Below are 21,085 nucleotides of genomic sequence, written 5' to 3' on the forward strand. Positions count from 1 at the left end.
ATGCCTTAAGGGGTCGGGGATGGTGACTCAAACCTGTAATTCCAGCACTTTGGGAGGCCGAGGCAGGTGGATCACGAGGTCAGGAGTTCAAGACCAGCCTGGTCAAGATGGTGAAACCCCACCTCTACTAAAAATATAAAAAGTAGCCGGGTGTGGTGGTGGGCACCTGTAATCTCAACTACTCAAGAGGCTGAGGCAAGGGAATCACTTGAAACCGGGAGGCAGAGGTTGCAGTGAACCAAGATCATGCTGCTGCACTCCAGCCTGGGTGACGGAGCGAGACTCTCTCTCCAAAAAAAAAAAAAAAAAAAAAATCCTTAAGCATATGCACCTATGGATGAGATTATTCAGAAACATAGTGGGCTGAAAAGATGGCAGCTCCTACATCCAAGCAGCCTGGCTTCTTCAGAGGAGAGAACAGACTTAGACTGCATGCTGAAGTATTCAATATTAAATAGAACGAACTTTCAGACAGTAAATGTTTGACCTACATGTTTTTCTTACTATGGATCTGTTTCCTCCTGTAAACGATCAGGCATCATCTGGCTGCCATGTTTAGGATCTTGCTGGCAGGATGGAAAATGGGCACACCTGTCCCTCGCAGGAGATAATCATCGGCAGCTAGGAATTTTAGTCCTTGTCTTCCTGTGGAAGCTAAACCTGGAGTTCTTCACTCGACACCTAAAAGAGCCTATCTTCTTTTGTCCAAGAGAGAAGACAAGAGGTAGCAATTCTGGTAGGCTCCCATCCTGGGACTGATACTAGGTGACGATGGCTGCGGTCCTCTCTGTAGTTTAAGTCTCTCCCCAGCCCTCCTTCCCATGCTTCTATGGACAGTGGGATCAGGCCTCTGAACAATGTGTGTCTGGGTCCCCCAGTGGGCCACAAAATTCATACTCTCTAGCCAGCACCTTAACAGGCTCCTACTCAATGCCGGCATTTCCTCCTGCCCAGGCCACTTCCCTAAATGCTAGTTGTGGGAGGAACAGTGGCGCGGGCTTCCTTGGAAGTCAGGGCAGAAAGGGTCTGCTGAATTCTTGTGCTCCACATTTCCCTTTGACATCTTTCCTCCCAGAGTCGTTCTTCTCATCAGTGCGGTGCTTAGGGGGAATGCCGGAGCCTCCAGCGTGTCCCTGGTGTCTTCATGAGGCACAGCAAATGCTGGATTGTATTTCCACCAGCTCTTACACCCTCCACTTTCCATCCCAAGCTAAGCATTCTAGGCCACATCCTGTGGGTCCCGATCAGGGGCTGGGTGTACTAAGAATGTCTACAGAGAACCTCAAACTGATTTTAAAACCATCATGACGCTGCGGTATGAGGTTATGTTTTGTTTTTTTTCCATCTGCCCCCAGACTAGCCAAGATCAACATTATAAACTGCTAATGCTGAAATGAATGGCACTGCTAACATTTTAGGAAATGACATGGAGGGGAAACAGTATATAGCTTTTGTCCTGAAGAAGTTAAGACACAAGGGCATGACAAAGACATGTGCGGGCAATTGACACTTCTCCTGCCTGTGATGGAGGGCGGCTCACCTTGAGCAGAGGGAAAAAGGTCCCGGCCCCACCTAAGCTGGTTTCCGCCCATACCTGCTTTCCTCCCAGTCTCTGGGCTTCTTGGTTTCGTTTGGCTTGATGCAGCGAATGTAGTGGGGCGTACATTTCATCAGGGTGCTCACAAGGTCATTGGCTTGTTTCTAGAAAGGAAGAGCAGTATCAGAATCATGGAACTTTCTCTAAAGAAGACCAAATTTCAAAGGGGACTTGTAAAACTCTATTGTAGAAATATATAGCTAGGAATTAATCTTCATGACAATTTGCTCGTTAAGCTTAAGTCAGGTCTACTAAACTTTCCGAAAGCTTTGCCGACTTTTATGATGATTTTATCACTCCTAAATGGGTTTGAAATTCAATCTTCAAAAGCAACTAGGCATTTTTAGTATAGTTAATAAAATAGAACAACAACAAAAAACAAAAATCCCAATAAATCTTCACATACAAAATGATTTTCATGTGGTACAATCAAGCATGTCAGTTAACAAACTAAGTTCATTTTATACTGATGGAGGGCCTTTGAAGATATATTGTTCTCATTAACTTTTTTCCCCCCAAAATTATTTGTAAGGATAAATCATCAAATCCCCTACATTCTCTTTTCTGGCAATCCAACTAATGAAGAATCACTTTGCTAAAGTGATGAAAATTCACAGTTAAAGAATGGGAGATTCATAAAAATCTGAGAATTTATAAACTTTTGATATGCCATTTCATTCAGTTTCTTCCTCAATATGTCCATTTAAAAACCTGTGGAGTCTGAACACTTTATCTGTGGCTGCTTATTTCTTTGCAAATCTAGAATATTCTATATAAAACCTTCTATTAATGCCTGTGCACTGGGTACTTAAAGTAGAACTGGATTCAAGCAGAAAAAGCCACATAAAGCTGAAATTGCTTATGAAGTATTTTAAACCCTGAGCATCTCAAACTTTGTTTGAAGAAACGGGAGTAGAGCTCACATCAGCATTCCTACCCCACAGCTGAGCACACCCTGTGGGTCCAAGGATGTGGCACACACGCGAACTCCACTTCCAAGCAAAGCAGCCTGAAGAGAGAAAACCTCTAAAAGAAAAAAAAAGCAAAAAGGGACCTCCAAAGCCAGAAAACCATTACGAAGTCAGCAGAAGAGATTTGCTTGCAAGAGACAACCCTCTCTCAATTAGGACTTTTCTGTTTTCATGGGTTTGGGAAATCTGAAACCCTTGAGAAAAACTATTGAGTATATTCAAAGCAAGATATTCATTGGTGAATTAAGTTCTCTGTTTACATGTGCAGGAAATAGCATTCTTTGCGATGCTTGAAATTGAGGACAGACAGGGCTGCAGAGGTTGCATGATCAAAGCAAAGTCCTATGATGAAAAAGTAAATTGCCTCTTATGTTCTTTGATGATGTAGACTGCACTTGAGAACAAATTTGACGATTTTTGCAATACATCAGGTGCAGCCGGAGGGGGACTGCAGAGTTGAATGTAACACAGCTTTTTTTTTTCCTTAAAATCCCCAAATTCTTAATTTTTTAAACTTCATTTTTAGATTTTAGTTTTATATTTAATTACGATTTTTTTTTTTTTTTTTTTTTTGAGCCGGAGTCTCATTCTGAGGCCCAGGCTGGAGTGCAGCGGCGTGATCTCTGCTCATTGCAACCTCTGCCTCCCGGGTTCAAGCGATTGTCCTGCCTCCACCTCCCGAGTAGCTGGGACTACAGGCATATGCCACCAGGCCAAGCTAATTTTTGTAATTTTAGTAGAGACGGGGTTTCACCATGTTGGTCAGGCTGGTCTCAAACTCCTGACCTCAGGCGATCCACCCGCCTCAGCCTCTCAAAGTGCTGGGATTACAGGCATGAGCCACTGTGCCCGGCCTACAACTTTTAATTTCCAAGAATAACTTTGCAAACTCTTTTGTCCTAAGTATTTAATAGCATTTCTTCTTTTTCACCTCAGTGTAAGAAAACATAGAGAGGCAAGTGTAACTTAGGTTTATAAGTCACTTGCCATAGTCCTCTCCAGCTAAAATAGTGACAGATAACATTTACTGAGTTTGCAGTGTGGATTAGATAAATGGATTATCTCATTTATGCCTCACAACAACCCAAAGAGGTAGCTACTATTTAATATTATTCCTGTTTTTTAGATGAGAAAGCTGGGCCTTAAAGAAACAAAGTATTGCTCAAGATGACACAATTTGCATGCAAGAGAAGTAAGGCTTGAACCCACGTCATGGGCTACCAAGCCTGTTCTTTGGCAACAATGCTATCCTGCCTTGCTGACAAAGAGATAGGATCATTTAGTGTGATATAAAAGGAATTAACTGGGTGAGGTAGGATTAGACAGAAGCCACCAGGCTGTGAATAATTAATTTCAGCAAATAGAAATACATCTTAACCATCAAAATCATCCTGCATTTCAATAGCTATGGGTCAACTTTATTTATTTATTTTTAATTTCTGAAATAGGGTCTTGCTCTGTTGTCCAGGCTGGAGTAGAGTGGCATGATCACAGCTCACTACAGCCTCGGCCTCCCAAGCTCAAGTGATCCTTCCACCTCAGCCCTCTGTGTAGCTGGGACTGGAAGCACATGCCACCACACCCAGCTAACCCAGCTAATTTTTGAAAAAAATTTTTTGTAGAGATGGGGTCTCACTATATTTCTCAGACTGGTCTCCAATCCTGGCCTCAAGCAATCTTCCCCCCCTTGGCCTCCCAGAGTGCTGAGATTACAGGTGTGAGCCACTGTGCCCAGCCTTGGGTCAACTTAAGACGTCTGCTGAGGTGGTTGTGAAGCAGTAACTGAATTTAATCCTGATTCCAGCCAAGAGGGGTTCCTAAGTTAGGACAGAAAAGTACCAACAGCACTTGCTCAACAGAAGCAGGTGTTAAAATATGCAGACAGAACAGTGAGAAACAGCTTAGGGTGAAAACTCCTCATTCTACCTTCAACAGAGATGACAGCAGGCCTGACTGTGGGTCCTGGCACTTTTATTTGCAAGCTACATGACTAATCACTAGATTTCTCTGGCCCTCAGTTCTCTATCTGTAAACTAAGTAGGTTGAACTAGAAGACCTCTAATTTAATCTAGAGATTGAAATAGATATTAAAAAACAAACAATCAGGCCGGGTGCAATGGCTCACTCCTGTAATCTCAGCACTTTCGGAGGCTGAGGCAGGCGATCAATTGAAGTCAGGAATTCGAGACCAGCCTGGCCAACGTGGTGAAATCTTGTCTCTACTAAAAAAAATACCAAAAAATTAGCCAGGCATGGTGGTGCCACCTGTAGTCCAGCCACGTGGGAGGCTGAGGCAGGAGGATCACTTGAACCTGGGAGGTGGAGGTTGCAGTGAGCCAAGATTGCATCACTGCCTGCCCTTCAGCCTGGGTGACAAAGCAAGGCTCCATCTCAAGGAAAAAAAAAAAACAAAAAACCCCAACCAATCCAATCACCTGCATGATGTCTGCACTTCCACTGTCATGTCCCTTATAGCTCCAGCTGCACTCAGATAAAGCTGTAGCCAGTCTGCCTTTGCCAACTCTGAGCTTGATTCTGTTTCTCTGTAGCATCAATCTTTGGCTCTAATTTAAATATGGGATGAGTATCCCTTATCTGAAATGCTCGGGACCGGAAGTGTTTCGGATTTTGGATTTTTTCAGACTTTGGAATATTGGCATTATACTTTATTTTATTTTTTGAGATGGAGTCTTGCTCTGTCGCCCAGGCCGGAGTTCAATGGCACGATCTCGGCTCACTGCAACCTCCACCTCCTGGGCTCAAGTGATTCTCCTGCCTCAGCCTCCTGAGTAGCTGGGATTACAGGCTCCTGCCATCATGCCCAGCTAATTTTTGTGTTTTTAGTAGAGATGGGGTTTCACCACGTTGGCCAGACTGACCTCAAATGATCCACCCACCTCGGTCTCCCAAAGTGCTAGGATCACAGCCATGAGCCACTGTGCCTGCCTGCATTATAATTTATAGTTGAGTATCCCTAACTTGAAAAGCTGAAATCCAAAATGCTTCAAAATTTGAAACTGTTTGAGCACCAACATGATGCTCAGAGGAGATGCTCACTGGAGCATTTCAGGATTTGGGATGCTCAACCTGTACTGGTCCCTTCCAGACACAACAATATTGAATTAGGTAAAACCTCAAAATCAAGTGCTATTAAATATTACTATATTTATACTTTTATCTATAATCAAGATAATAAGAGTTCCCATCAAATGAATATTCTATTAGTTAAATCCTACAAATCAGTTTAAATTTTTAAATAATTAGAATATAATGAAATATATAACACTACGATGACCTTGAACACAAGTTTAATTTTTCTTTCAAGGAACTCAGAATCCTTTTAAATGCTTATGCCTCAGGGATATTGTTAAGATGACAATGATGTCTGCAAAATACTGTGGATATGGAATGTATCAGAGATTGGGCCATGGCTATGTATCTGTAAGAGGTACTGGGAGAGACTTTTATTCCTATGTGGAGGCAGATAGCCAGGCAGACAGAGGTCACAACATCCACCAAGGAGAGTGTGCCTGGAGGTGGGAAAACATGCTGTACTCTCTTTAGGTAAACTGGGTGACTTCAGCTTGACCTCCCTAGACAAGGGCCTGGGACTTGTAAACCTAAACATTTTGGAAACATCCCACAATGGTGGCACTTTGAGCCTTCAACCAGACAAGCATACGAAGGAAAGAAAGGAGACAAGTCTTCAAGGAGGATAAAAGTGTCCCTACCCTTGCTCTCCTTTTTATAGACAATAATCCAGACCACTTGGAAATGAGTCATCATAACCTGGATGATCTGGGCCCCTTGGATCTGAATGTGACAAGTCTTATGATTTGATTTTCCAGCCCAGAGTTAATTCTTATCCAGGACTTAGGAGTAAAGGCATGAGTCATAAACTTCATGCAGACATTAATATCTGGGCCTCATGAGAATTTCATCTGTTTTCTGCCTTCAGCAATCTGCTCCAGTAAGCCTAACCCAGTGACTGTCCTGGGGCTACTAAATTTCTCTAGTTCTTTCAACATGATGTTCTTGACACTCAGAGGGCTCTACCCTACAGCTGAAAGCCCAGGCTGGACTCAGTGGCTTGCACCTGTAATCCTAGCATTTTGGGAGTCTGAGGTGGGAGGATCGCTTGAGCCCAGGAGTTCAAGACCAGCCTGGGTGACATTGTGAGACCCCCAACTTTACAAAAAAAGAAAAAAACAACAATTAAGCAGAGACCAACAACGGTGATACAAGAATGGGGCTAATGGGGAAGAACGTAGTCACAGCATATATATACATCTTGTGTTCAGTATGCCTCAGGCACTGCGTTACATGCTTCCAATGAATTATGAAGCTGAATCATCACGGTAATCTCTTAAGATAGACACTAATATCTCCATTTTACAGGGAAGCGGTGAGGGCACTGAGAGCGTAAGTAACACCTTGGCAAGCACACAGCGAGGAAAAGCCAGAGCTGAGATTCGAACACAGGCGAGCAAACTCAAAGCCCTGTTGTCACTCAACCATTCCTTTGATTGTAAAACTGAGGAAGTATTTAGCTGGTATAATTAAAAAAAAATTATTCTTAACCAGTATGATTTTAAAAAATAGCTTAGTGAGTATTTCTTAGAGTTACATGATTGTGTGTGACACAATGACAAAAACTATTTTTTTCTTTTTTTTTTGGAGACAGGGTCTTGTTCTGTCCCCCAGGCTGGAGCAATCATGGCTCACTGCAGCTTTGACTTCCTTGACTAAAGCGATCCTCCTGCCTCAGCCTCCCAAGTAGCTGAGAGCATAGATTTGAGCCACTATACCTGTCTAATTTTTATTTTTAGTAGAGATGGGGTTCTCATTATATCGCACAGGTTGGTCTCGAACTCCTGGGGTCAAGTAATCCTCCCTCCTCGGCCTCCAAAAGTGTTGGGATTACAGGCCTGAGCCACTACATCTGGCTGACACAGACTTTTTTTTTTTTTTTTTTTTTTTTTTTGAGATGGAGTTTTACTCTTGTTGCCCAGGCTGGAGTACAATGGGGCAATCTTGGCTCACTGCAACCTCTGCCTCCCGGGTTCAAGTGATTCTCCTGCCTCAGCCTCCTGAGTAGCTGGGACTACAGTCATGTGCCACCATGCCTGGCTAATTTTGTACTTTTAGTAGAGACAGGGTTTCTCCATGTTGTTCAGGCTGGTCTTAAACTCCTGACCTCAGGTGATCCACCCGCCTCAGCCTCCCAAAGTGCTGGGATTACAGGCGTTAGCTGACGCACCCGGCCCACAAACTCTTAATTCAGTGTAATTAAGTGTAAACTCTTAATTCAGTGTAATGGCTCAGGTACCACAGAACCCTGCCTACTTCCTGAGAAACACTGTAAGATTTCCTTCAGACTTTGAGACACTAGGTGGCTAGATGTGTCTTCAATTCACAGCAAGGAGAGGCCTGCAGGACCCAGTGAGGAGGCATGCATAAATTGCCCCTAAAAGACCAAGCAGAATTTCTGGCAAGTAACGTTCCATAACTGGCAGGTTTTTGGGCCTGGCCTGGAAAACTGTCATCAATATCCAAAACATGGCTGCGAACCACAACACTTCTCTGATAGTTTAACATAAATTCTTCCAGATTCTGTTTAAGGCCATTTCCTCTTAGAAAGTAGCTGATTATCATCTGCTGACTATTAAGCTATGAGGTACTTAATATCCATTTAAGGTTTCGGTACAGCCAAGTCAAATTCAGCTTGCATCCTGGAACCTTTTAACAAGCAGCGACGTTACTTCTGGGCATCTTCTGTAACCGTCTCCTCACATCTCACTGACCTCATCCTGGCCCAGGGGTGCAGTTCCTGACTCCTAGAAAGCCCTAGCCCTTATAAGAATCTATAAACTTCCTAAAATAGCACTAACCTTTATTTTGCTTCCGGCAGTAGTTGGGCGCCCTTTCTTGTCAGCCTGCAGATTTTCCGGAAATAAAGACTTTATGAAAGGCCTGGAAAAGGAGGAAGAGAATGAATTAGCAACCTGTAAGTACCTTTGGGGCTGAAAGCCTGCCTTTTTAGAGGATGGGGTGAAGGGCTATCCCCAGGCACATAACCTTGGCTACAGAAAAGCCATCTGACTCACAACGCGGGCCACCAAGATGTGACTTGGGGAAATGAACAATGGACAACAGACATGAAGGGAAAGAATTCTAAGATATAAGCAATTTGGAATCAAAGACTGCAAAATAAATTTTAAAACGTTGCCTTTCCAACGCCCCTAGTCACAGGAATTGAGGTATATCTTAACAGAACATAACAGAGGGAGGTCAGTAGGGGATTTCAGGTTTTTGTTTTCTTTTGTTTTTGAGACAGGGTCTTGCTCTACTGCCCAGGTTGGAGCGCAGGGGTTCAATCATGGCTCACTGCAGCCTCGACCTCCCAGGCTCAAGCCATCTTCCCACCTCCGCCTCCTGAGTAGTTGGGGCTATATATAGGCAGGCGCCACCACGTCCAGCTAATTCTTGTATTTTCTTTAGAGATGGGGTTTCGCCATGTTTCCCAGGCTGGTCTCAAACAACTGGACTCAAGAGGTGCTCCTGCCTCAGCCTCCTGAAGTGTTGGGACTACAGGCGTGAGGCACTGCGCCCGGCCAGCATGTGTTTGTTAAGACAAGCAAGATAGGGCCGGGCGCGGTGGCTCACGCTTGTAATCCCAGCACTTTGGGAGGCCGAGGCGGGCGGATCACGAGGTCAGGAGATCGAGACCACGGTGAAACCCCGTCTCTACTAAAAATACAAAAAATTAGCCGGGCGTGATGGCGGGTGCCTGTAGTCCCAGCTACTCAGAGAGGCTGAGGCAGGAGAATGGCGTGAACCCGGGAGGCGGAGCTTGCAGTGAGCCAAGAGTGCGCCACTGCAGTCCGGCGTGGGTGAAAGAGCGAGATTCCGTCTCCAAAAAAAAAAAAAAAAAAAAAAAAAAAAAAAAAGACAAGCAAGATAGACCAGAGCTCAGGGAATTATACGAAATGTCTGGATTCAGTGCAGATGCTGCTTTGCTCTAGAGCAGAGTTTCTGAGTCTGGGCACCATTGGTATCTGCGGCTGAATAATTCTTTGTTGGGGGCCGAGGAGGGCGCCTCTTCTACATATTGTGGGATATTTAGCAGCATCCATGGTCTCTGCTCACCAGATGCCAGTAGCACACTGTTCCCAGCTCTACACAGAAAACCTTGACAAACTGCTTTTGAGTATGAGCAATTTTAAGTGGAGCAGTAACAAATCACGAGTGCTCTGCCGGCTGAAAATACTTTTTTTTTTTTTTTTTGAGATGGAGTCTCGCTCTGTCGCCCAGGCTGGAGTGCAGTGGTGCGATCTTGGCTCACTGCAACCTCTGCCTCCCGGGTTCAAGCGATTCTCCTGCCTCAGCCTCCTAAGTAGCTGGGACTACAAGCGCGTGCCACCACGCACAGCTAATTTTTGTATTATTAGTAGAGACAGGGTTTCAACATGTTGGCCAGAGTGGTCTTGATCTCTTGACCTCGTGATCCACCCACCTTGGCCTCCCAAAGTGCTGTGATTACAGGCATGAGCCACTGTGCCCGGCCTGAAGATACTTTCATTAGTGGTGCTATTTGAGCTGCATGTGTTTATATGTGCCTCACTGGCAACAGGGCAGGGACAATGCCTTACTCATCTTAGTGTCCCTGGTGTCTGAAGCATAGCATGGTGCATAGTTGGTCCATAATATATATTTGCTGACTGGGTGAATGACGGGATCCATGTAAATTAGGAATCTGACATTCAAACTCAAACTCACTGCCTCCACAATGACTTTTTGGGCATCTTGAATTTTCCAGGAAGTCTCCCCAGCGATCTACTTTTAACTTGATCAGATACAACTACAGATTTTGACATCAAATGTGTTTACAAAATAACAGGCCATGTCTATATGACAGCAGTTTATGTGGAAGCAATAATAGCTCTTAAACTTGGCATGAATTTTAATAATTTTTTAAAAACAATCTCTGGAAGCAAGTCTGCACCTGACTGCCATAAAACCCACAAGCCAGGACTTGTGGCTTACCTAACCATCTCAGAGAAGAACAAATTGATTTTGTATGTTTTGAATAAAAAGAAATGCAAAATCTCAAAAATGGTGGTGTGACTGCAAGGAAGGGCAGGGATGGAGAGCAGAGATTGAGGAGGGGCAGGGAGCTACAGGGACAGAATTAAATGGAGCAGATCAGCTGACCAGGGCCTGAAAAGGAAACTCTTGCTTTGCTTTCATTGCAGTCAGGCCTTTATTAGGAAATTATCAGGCTCGCTGCTGTTGATTAGAGAAGCTGGCCTTGCTATTGTGACAGCTTAAGTAATACAGAGCAAAAGGGCAGCTCTTACTTGAAAGAAGCTCTAGAAATTGTAAGATCTGGCATGCATGGGCTTTGCCTTGCAAGCATGGACTTGCTCATGTAAATTACATCTTCTTATGTGTTATCCAGGATCTTGAGAACCTTTTCAGGGAAGAGGGGAGGAAGGCAGAGGTGGTCTTGAGAGATCTAGCAGCGTGCAAGGGGGATACCTCCACTCTTCTACCCCTACAGCTGAAACAGGGTCTTGGGAGTTAAAATGGATCTCTTAGTCACTCCTTCTTTAGTTGTCCCTCCCAGAGTTCTCAAACCATTTCTTAAGTACTTCAGGGACTCTGGTTAATGTGGGTCTTGCTAAGCCATTAACCATCTTTAAAAATTCAGTGACCATGAAGAAGAGTTCAAGGGCAAAGTATCATAGAACCAGACTGTTCCACTCTTGAATAGTCAGAAATGGCCATCCCAATCCAAAGCCAGTGGGCTAATTTCTCCCTGTTAATAGTATTGAAAGGTAGAAAGCCTGAGGCCCTGAAGGACCTGTAGATGGCACTTGGAATTTGGGGGCATGAAGTGTTAGGAACATAAAAGGGAGACACTGATATAGAGAAGAGAAAGCTATTTTGAGAAACCAAATAGATTAATGATAATCCAGACCCAATAGCATAAAGGAACAAAATGCTAACCACTAAACATCGCAGGTGTTTTTTTTTGTTTTTGTTTTTTTCTTTATTAGAGACACAGTGTTCTTATGTTGCCTGGTTGGAGGGCAGCGGCTATTCACAGGACTGATCGCAGCTCACTGCAGCCTCCAACTCCTAGGATTAAGTGATCCTCCTGCCTCAGCCTTCCGAGTAGCTGGGACTATAGGAACACACCACCACACCCAGCTCATAAGTTTGTTTTCATATTGAAAATTTCATCAAACGTATATCCCCTGTCAACTATGGCAAAACATACTTACAGCTCACTGCTCTGCATAAGCTCGATGAGATCCATAAAAAGCACATCCCGGTTCCTTTCACAAAAGCCATCCATGTCATAGGATACCTGGCCAAGAATGGAAAGCAATCGAATTTCATTGAACAACATGTAATTTCATTGAACAAAATGTAATTCATTGAACAAAATCATTTATTGAATAAAAACTCTAATTTCACCGAACAAAAAACCCAAGCTGGCATGGCTATCCTCACCACAACATGTGGATTTCCAGATGTTGCATTTGGAATTTCATTGTGCACTGTCACAGGAAGGCTGTGCATGTCTTACTTGTCAGCTGACTTAGTGGGGAAGGCCTGCAGATGCTGATGAGTATCTGGCTGCCTGGATGGCCCAGCTGATCCATAATCAGAACTCTAGCTCTCAAGGACCCATACCCCTTCTTCAGTGGATCCATAGGGGTGTCTAAGTAACAAACTCAATACTTTTCCTAAATTTTAGCTAAGACAGAGCAAAAGTGAAGCACCTCATGCTCAGTAATTCACTGCAATGAGCCATGTCATCTAAGTCTTTGCAGTTTCTCCCAGAAGTGGTATCAAATTTGCACCAATCTGGCCAGAAACTTATGCTCAGATATTCTGTTTAACAAGAGATCAGCTGGGATGATGGATGAGACCAGGGGATTTCCATAGGACCAGGAAGTCCCCAAGACCATGACCTCAACTTAACTTTTTTATCATCAGCAGCCCCACACAGCCTGGCACCCAGTAGGCACCCAATACTCATGGGTTTTATAAGAACAAACACCAAAAGTGAACTCTGGGCCTCAATTTATACTACCAGTAGGCAAGGGGAGACAAGGAATGCCAGTCTGTGATTCCAGCAAGAGGCAAGACGAAAATCCATTTCTTCAGCAGCTAATATATGTAGCAGGGTGATTCATATTCCAAAAATATGCAGTAACATGATGAGATTTAGTGCTGGAGTGACTCCCAGCCGGCCCCTACCCTGCTCAAGCCCCAGCTGACTGTCCCAGTGTGGGTCCTGGCCAGGACTGGCACCAAGGCAGTGGGATCCTTTCAAAATAGGCCTCCAGCACCATAGACCAGAAAGCAGGAGCCCAATTCTGGGACACTGGGAGATGGTGCAGGCAGCCACCGGTCCGCAAAGCACAGAGCCCTATCCTTCCTGGCAGGGTCACGGTTCAGAAAACGAAACCTTATTTTCATCTGTAGTTAACAGAAGCATGTTTCCTTGGCATTCATACTAAAAATAAAAAACTAGTAATTCCAGGGATCTAGGTTAGCCTCTTAAGCATGTCAACTATTGATAATACTCTTTGTAAAACTAACTCCAGAAATCACTTGCTAGAGAAGCAGCCCTTCACTGCCTTAGTCTGAGCACCCACGGAAAGCACGTGTCGGAGACTCTGGCAAGGCCCGCGCAGCCGCAGTAGAGGGCCAGGGGGCGGGTCACGCGCACCCGCCGTAGAGTGCTGAAGGTCCTGCCAACGGCTCTCTTGGCGTCTCAGCGTTCAGATCAGCAGCTTTTTTCCATTCTCTCTCTCCACTTCTTGAGTGAGCAGCCATGAGTTGGGCTGTGCCTATTGTGCGGGCCAGCCAGAGAGTGAGCTCGGTGGGAGCGAATTTCCTATGCCTGGGGATGGCCCTGTGTCCCCGTCAAGCAGGGCGCATCCCGCTCAAGGGCGCCTGGCTCTTCACCCCTGTGAGCAAGATGGCGACTGTGAAGAGTGAGCTTATTGAGCGCTTCACTTCCGAGGAGCCCATTCATCACAGTAAGGTCTCCATCATAGGAACTGGATCGGTGGGCATGGCCTGCGCTATCAGCATCTTATTAAAAGGCTTGAGTGATGAACTTGCGCTTGTGGATCTTGATGAAGACAAACTGAAGGGTGAGACAATGGATCTTCAACATGGCAGCTCTTTCACGAAAATGCCAAATATTGTTTGTAGCAAAGATTACTTTGTCACAGCAAACTCCAACCTAGTGATCATCACAGCAGGTGCACGCCAAGAAAAGGGAGAAACACGCCTTAATTTAGTCCAGCGAAATGTGGCCATCTTCAAGTTAATGATTTCCAGTATTGTCCAGTACAGCCCCCACTGCAAACTGATTATTGTTTCCAATCCAGTGGATATCTTAACTTATGTAGCTTGGAAGTTGAGTGCATTTCCCAAAAACCGTATTATTGGAAGCGGCTGTAATCTGGATACTGCTCGTTTTCGTTTCTTGATTGGACAAAGGCTTGGTATCCATTCTGAAAGCTGCCATGGATGGATCCTCGGAGAGCATGGAGACTCAAGTGTTCCTGTGTGGAGTGGAGTGAACATAGCTGGTGTCCCGCTGAAGGATCTGAACTCTGATATAGGAACTGATAAAGATCCTGAGCAATGGAAAAACGTCCACAAAGAAGTGATTGCTACTGCCTATGAGATTATTAAAATGAAAGGTTATACTTCTTGGGCCATTGGCCTATCTGTGGCTGATTTAACAGAAAGTATTTTGAAGAATCTTAGGAGAACACATCCAGTTTCCACCATAATTAAGGGCCTCTATGGAATAGATGAAGAAGTATTTCTCAGTGTTCCTTGTATCCTGGGAGAAAATGGTATTACCAACCTTATAAAGATAAAGCTGACCCCCGAAGAAGAGGCCCATCTGAAAAAAAGTGCAAAAACACTTTGGGAAATTCAGAGGGAGCTTAAGCTTTAAAGTTGTCTAAAACTACCATTCCGAAACTATTGAAGAGATCATAGATACAGGATTATATAACAAAATTTTGAATAAACTTGAATTCCTAAAAGATGGAAACAGGAAAGTAGGTAGAGTGACTTTCCTATTTATTTAGTCCTCCAGCTCTTTCATTGAGCATCCACGTGCTGGACGATACTTATTTACAATTCCTAAGTATTTTTGGTACCTCTGATGTAGCAGCACTTGCCATGTTATATATATGTAGTTGGCATTTGGTTCCCAAAAAGTAGGATGTAGGTATTTATTGTGTTCTAGAAATTCTGGCTCTTTTCATTAGATATATGCTATTTCTTTCATTCTTGCTGGTTTATACCTATGTTCATTTATATGCTGTAAAAAAGTAGTAGCTTCTTCTACAATGTAAAAATAAAAGTATGTACATACAAAAACAATGCAGCAGGATATACAATCTTTTGTTTTGCTTCCTTTGATAGTTAATAAATTCTATTTGTTGAATGAATAAAATACGGCGAGCCATATGATTTGCTTCATGAGAAACCAGATCACAGACCCAAAGGCTTAAAACAGATAGACATTAAAATGGATATGGGCCATACCTTCCCAGCATAATGATGAATGATGAAGCCTTGGTTCCAACTGTTGAAGTGCTCATGACTCCCAATCTGCATCTGAAGTTTCTGGAGCAGCGTCTGATCTGCCCCCTCACCCACCGCATGCATCGTGGCGCACACGTCATCCAGGATGCTCATGATGCCAGGAGGGTTCTGATGGGAGCAAGAAGGCAATGCCCTAGTCACTGACCTCTCCAAAACAGACAATGCTTATCAGGTCCTTTCTTAGGCAAGGAAACAGCTCCCCAGACTTAAGATACCATCTTGAAAGTCAGCCTTCCCCTTCAGGCAAGAATGCAATTAATAGTCCCAAATAGGGAGTCACCACTTAGATCTAAAGAGGGAGGAAACTCCATTTTCCAAAAAGCTGTTTAACTCCCTGAAGTTTTATCCAAGAGTCATGCACAGATCATTATCTGCTCACTCATATTCATGCCAAATTGACTTAAGGCTTAAGAATCCAAAAGTAAAAACATTTTCCTTTGACCTAATCTATTTCTTCATGTTCTCTTTCAGCGTGTTACCCATATAGGCATCATTTACCTAGTTATTTCGTGTACACATTGTATAATGCATTTCCTTTTTCACATAGCACTATTTTATAAGCATTCCTCATGTTTCACACATTCTTCACACTTACTATTTTAATGGCTATATTTCTCTTTTCTGATATGCTACAGTTTGTTTAATAACTAAGTTGTCTGGCCGGGCATGGTGGCTCATGCCTGTAATCCCAGCACTTTAGGAGGCCGAGGTGGGTGGATCACGAGGTCAGGAGTTTGAGACCAGCCTGGCCAACATGGTGAAACCCCCCTCTACTAAAAATACAAAAATTAGCCAGGTGTGGTGGTGGGTGCCTGTAATCCCAGCTACTCAGGAGGCTGAGACAGGAGAATCGCTTGAACCTGGGAGATGGAGGTTGCAGTGAGCCGAGATTATGCCACTGCACTCCAGCCTGGGCAACAGAGTGAGACACCTCTCCAAATAAATAAATAAATATGTAAATAAATAAATCTACGGATGTTTTTAGTTTCCAGTTTTTGGCTTTTATATATATAAAAAAACCCTATAGAGATATTTGTTCTGTATCACTTTTATTTTGAATCACCTTTTTTTTTTTTTTTTTTTTTTTGAGACAGGCTCTTGCCTCACTCTGTCACCCAGGCTGGAGTGCAGTGGCACAATCTCAGCTCACCATAGCCTCAACCTCCCAGGCTCAAGTGATCCTCCCACCTCAGCCTCCAGAGTAGCTGGGACCACAGGTGCGTGCCACCATGCCTGGCTAATTTTTGTATTTAGCTAATACAATTTTTGTATTAGCTAAGTTTTGTGTTTAGAAACAGGGTTTCACCATGTTGCTGGGGCTAGTCTTGAACCCCTGTGCTCAAGCGATCCACCTGCCTCGGCCTCCCAAAGTACTGGGATTACAGGCATGAGCCACCATGCCCAGCCTGAATCAGTCATTAAGGCTAAAGTCCTAGAAGTTGGACTAGAACACAGGGCCAATTTTATGGCTCTTCACATGCTAAGTCATCATGTGATCCTGTCTTCTCTTAGAATTCAGTAACAACTTCCATTTGTAAATTGACATTTTACTCCTATCCACATGTTCATATTTACTGCCAGAATAAAACCCTACCGTTTTCTTTTCACACATACAGAAAACTAGTACAATTGCTCAAATTCTCTGCAAATCAGAGTTGTCAAGTTGCCTGTTCTGAAACGACACGGAGAATAAAAACTCACTTAATGTAAACCTGTGAGCAGTGAAGAGACATACTAAACCAACACTTACCACTTTGTTCTCTATGAGGTCACATACGATTTTATTATTAAAGTAGTCAATGGGTGTCCATCTTATTCCCTCTTGAACATATTCTTCCTGTAAGACAGAAACCAGGAACTCACATTATTTCTCAAATAGCAAGAGCTCTGCACGGACAAACCCTGAATGGACAAAAATTCCCATGAAAAAGAAAAACCTGAATGTCCTTCAACAAAGACCAGGAACTTTAATTTCTTATTTTCTAAGAGGTAACAGAAAAGGAACATTTTATGACTTGGTGATTTTTATGTTTAGTTTGAACCCTATGAAATTGTTACCACACAACTGTTTCTGGCCAACGAAAACTACAATTTAGTAGCACCAAACTGATAAATCCAGTTACAAAAAAAAAATCACAAAACTCTTAAAATTTAACATAGGGCTGGGCGCGGTGGCTCACATCTGTAATCCCAGCACTTTGGGAGGCCGAGGTGGGTGGATCACAAGGTCAGGAGTTCGAGATCATCCTGACCAACATGGTGAAACCCTGTCTCTACTAAAAATACAAAAAGTAGCTGGGCATGGTGGGGCGTGCCTGTAATCCCAGCTACCTGGGAGGCTGAGGTGGGAGAATTGCTTGAACCCAGGAGGTGGAGGTTGAAGTGAGCCGAGATCATGCCACTACACTCCAGCCTGGGCGACAGAGCGAAACTCCATAAAAAAAAAAAAAAAAAAAAAAAAAAAAGTAATACAGGACAGGAGTACAGATTAGCATCCAGGTACTTAATGGGAAGGTTCTTCAGTCTATTAGTTGCTCATTTAACTTGAACACCACGACACCATCCTGGTTTTTTCCTCTTTCCTCACTGGTTTTACTTTGTCGGCTTCCTTTGCTAGCTCTTTCTTATTTCCAGACCTTTATATGTGGTGGAGTCTCAGGGCTCAATCTTCCAGCCTTCTCGTTTTCTCAGCCCTCCTTCTCTAGGTGATTTCAATCAATCCCATGGCTTTAAATACCACCTACAGGCTAATGACCCCTGAATTTATTTCTCTAGTGTATATCTCGCCACGGCGTTCCAGACTCAAATCCATTCTACAGATTGGAATCTTCACTTGGATGTATAATAAACAGGCCTCTCCAACTTAACCTGTTTAGAGGACCTCTCATTCCATATTTCCCGTGACCTCCAAACAACCCCGCTTCTAATCTCACCCTCCAGTAAATAGTGTCACCATCTGCCGTTATCCAGGGTATAAAGCTAAGAATCACCCGTGATTGCTCTTTCTTTCTTGGCTATTGCTAATTATTCTGAGCAAGTCCCATTCTCTCACTCTCCAGATACTCCCTCTCACCACCTGCACTGCTACCATCACCATCTGAGTCTCTACCATGTCTAGCGCAGTCTCCTGCAGCATCCCCCTCACTGGTTTTTAAACTTCCATTCTAGTTTGCTTTCCCCTGCCTCACCCCACTCTGTAAGTCTATAGAGCCACAGTGACCCTTTCAAAAACACAACAAATCAGATCATGTCACTCCTCCCTCAAAATTCTTCAATGGGTCCTCATTCCACTTACTATAAAATGCGAAGTCTCAGCCACGCCCTACAAGTTCCCATATGATCTAGCCCCTGCCTCCCACCTCCCATCTCACTGGCTATCACGCTCTTTCTTGGTTGTTTTGCTCTGGCTACTCTAAGGGTTGGGGAAGGCTAGAGGTTCACGGGAAACCCATATGGAAACTACCAAACCAGTTAGGAGACTGCTGCAGGAGACTGGGCTAGACATGGTAGGGACTTAGATGGCAATGGTAGCAGTGGGTTTCATGTGAACCTCTAGCCTTCCCCACCCCTTAGAGTAGCTACAGCAAAACCACCAAGGGCAGGTTCCAGGGCAGAAGGTCACGTGAAACCCCCTGGTATGGTGTTTCCTAAGCAGAGGCATAAACACTTCCATAACTAAATGACCCCAAGCAGCCTTTGATGTGTGTAATGGCTTGAATAGTATCCCCCCCAAATTTCACATCCACCTGGAACCTCAGAATGTGAGGTTTGGAAATAAGGTCTTTGTAAACGTAATTCACTAAGGATCTCACAGTAAGTCATCCTGGTTTTAGAGTGAACTCGAAATCCAAAAAATTGGTCTTTCTTTTTCTTTTTTTTTTTTTACAGTTCACTCTCCATAGACGCTGTCAAAAATTGTCAATGCCAACTATATTTCAAGTCGTCATGGCAGGGTATTGTGAAAAGTTTTCAATTAGCAATAATCATGCCTCAGATAAACCTCACTGGCTAAAATATTGCCATTGTGCAAAGCTAAAATGGTGTCTTCATAAAAGAAAAGAGATGGAGATTTGGATATAGACACAGAGGGACACTGAAAAAGGCTACGTGAAGACACAGGCAGAGATTGGAGTCAAACTGCCATAAGCCAAGAAATGCCAGGAGCCACCAGAAACTAGAAGAGGAAGGATTCTCCCCTCTATCCTGAGAAGGAGTGTGGCCCTGAGGACTTCTTGAGTTCAGACTCTGGGCTCCAGAACTGGGAGGGAAGAAACTGCTCCTGTTTTAAGTCGCTCAGTTTGTGGTGCTTTGTTATGGTGGCCCCAGGAATCCAAAACAATATGCTATCAGGAAACAATGGAAACTGCGCTGAACTATTTATTTATTTATGTATTTATTTATCTATTATTATTATTTTGAGACGAAGTCTCGCTCTGTCGCCCAGGCTGGAGTGCAGTGGCACGATCTCAGCTCACTGCAACCTCCGCCTCCCGGGTTCAAGCGATTCTCCTGCCTCAGCCTCCTGAGTAGCTGGGTCTACAGGCACACACCACCATGCCCAGCTAATTTTTGTATTTTTAGTAGAGACGGGGTTTCACCATGTTGGCCAGGCTGGTCTCGAATTCCTGACCTCAAGTGATCTGCCTGTCTCGGCCTCCCAAAGTGCAGGTATCACAGGCGTGAGCCACTGCACCTGGCTATTATTTATTTTTGAGACAGAGTCTTGCTCTGTTGTCTAGGATGGAGTGCAGTGGTGTGATGATGTAAGCCTCGACCTCCTGGGCTCAAGCAATCCTTTCACCTCAGCCTCCAGGGTAGCTGGGACTATAGGCTTATGCTACCACGTCCAGCTAATTATTTTATTTTATTTTGTATGGACGGGGTCTCATTTTGTCTCCTGGGCTCAAGCACTTCTCCCGACTCGGCCTCCCAAAGTGCTAGGATTATAGGCATGAGCCACAGCACCCAGCCTGCACTGAACTTTAGAAGAAACTATAGCAAGGCATGTTACCTCAGGTAAGTATTCAAATACCAGCTTTGTTAAAAATGCATGTATTATTAGGGAAGATTGAAAATGGAGCAGATCTGAGAAAACCAAGTCTTTTATTTGGAACACAATATATGCCACAGACAGTCGGCGCTGGAACTAGGCTCCCATTTCCCACGTGCTCAATGAGTCAGTATAGTAAAAGCAGCCAGTCTTAAGTCCAACATCACAGCATCATTTGCTTAAAGAAGAAGGCAAATGCTCCAGATGGTATTTATATTTCATAGATTAAAATGCCACAATGGCATATGGTTTTTCTGCCTGACTTTATTAGGTGCATTTCCTAATATAAGACTGGAACCCAAATCTATTATCAAAAGACAGAAATCTATACCCTTTTAAACAAAATAAATAATAAATAGAATAGGATGAAGAGAGGGACTGCTTACCTGTTCTGCCTTTAATGTCAGTTCAATAAAAATCTGCTGCAGTTTTTCATTAACAAAATTGATACAAAACTGTTCAAAGCCATTTTTCTGAAAAAAAAAAAAAAAAAAAAAAAAAGTTATTCACATGTAATTCTTTCACAAAATCATTTAAAAGTCATTTCTGGAGTGATTTATTGAAATGTCTTCATGTGAAAAGCTTTAATAGAAATGTTGGATGCATCAATAGAAAGAAGTTTATATTTAGGAGAAACTAATTTGGTAAAGGTACATGAAGAACTCACAAAGGCAAAAATGAGCCTGAGTGGTTTTTTTTGTTGTGGTGGTTTTTCTGTTTTTCTGTTTTTGCATTGCCTAGAATTATTTCTTGCAGGCCAGATGAAATATGTCACCCTCCTCAACCCCTAGTTATTCAAACTGGCCT

General features: G+C 43.6%; 2 protein-coding genes and 1 non-coding gene across 3 annotated transcripts in view; 1 reads left to right on the top strand and 2 right to left on the bottom strand.

Moving 5' to 3' along the window:
• Positions 1-21,085, bottom strand: part of LOC116463753 (unconventional myosin-Ie) — a 231,182-nt gene that overhangs the window by 52,599 nt on the left and 157,498 nt on the right. Inside the window, exons 12-17 of the mRNA XM_032147009.2 lie at positions 20,665-20,751; positions 16,979-17,065; positions 15,169-15,336; positions 11,859-11,944; positions 8,460-8,541; positions 1,595-1,701 (exon numbers count right to left, since the gene is read on the bottom strand). Coding sequence (XP_032002900.1) covers positions 1,595-1,701; positions 8,460-8,541; positions 11,859-11,944; positions 15,169-15,336; positions 16,979-17,065; positions 20,665-20,751 — 617 coding nt within the window. The remainder of the gene's footprint in view (positions 1-1,594; positions 1,702-8,459; positions 8,542-11,858; positions 11,945-15,168; positions 15,337-16,978; positions 17,066-20,664; positions 20,752-21,085) is intronic.
• Positions 13,326-15,003, top strand: LOC116463754 (L-lactate dehydrogenase A-like 6B). The gene has a single exon (XM_032147011.2). The coding sequence runs from the start codon at positions 13,424-13,426 to the stop codon at positions 14,567-14,569; it is 1,146 nt and encodes a 381-aa protein (XP_032002902.1). The 5' UTR covers positions 13,326-13,423; the 3' UTR covers positions 14,570-15,003.
• Positions 19,122-19,262, bottom strand: LOC116463756 (U4 spliceosomal RNA). Its single transcript, XR_004246767.1, has one exon. It is a non-coding gene; the product is annotated as a U4 spliceosomal RNA (small nuclear RNA).

Source organism: Hylobates moloch, unplaced genomic scaffold (assembly GCF_009828535.3).
Source record: "Hylobates moloch isolate HMO894 unplaced genomic scaffold, HMol_V3 SCAFFOLD_58, whole genome shotgun sequence".
In the NCBI taxonomy this organism is placed as follows: domain Eukaryota; kingdom Metazoa; phylum Chordata; class Mammalia; order Primates; family Hylobatidae; genus Hylobates; species Hylobates moloch.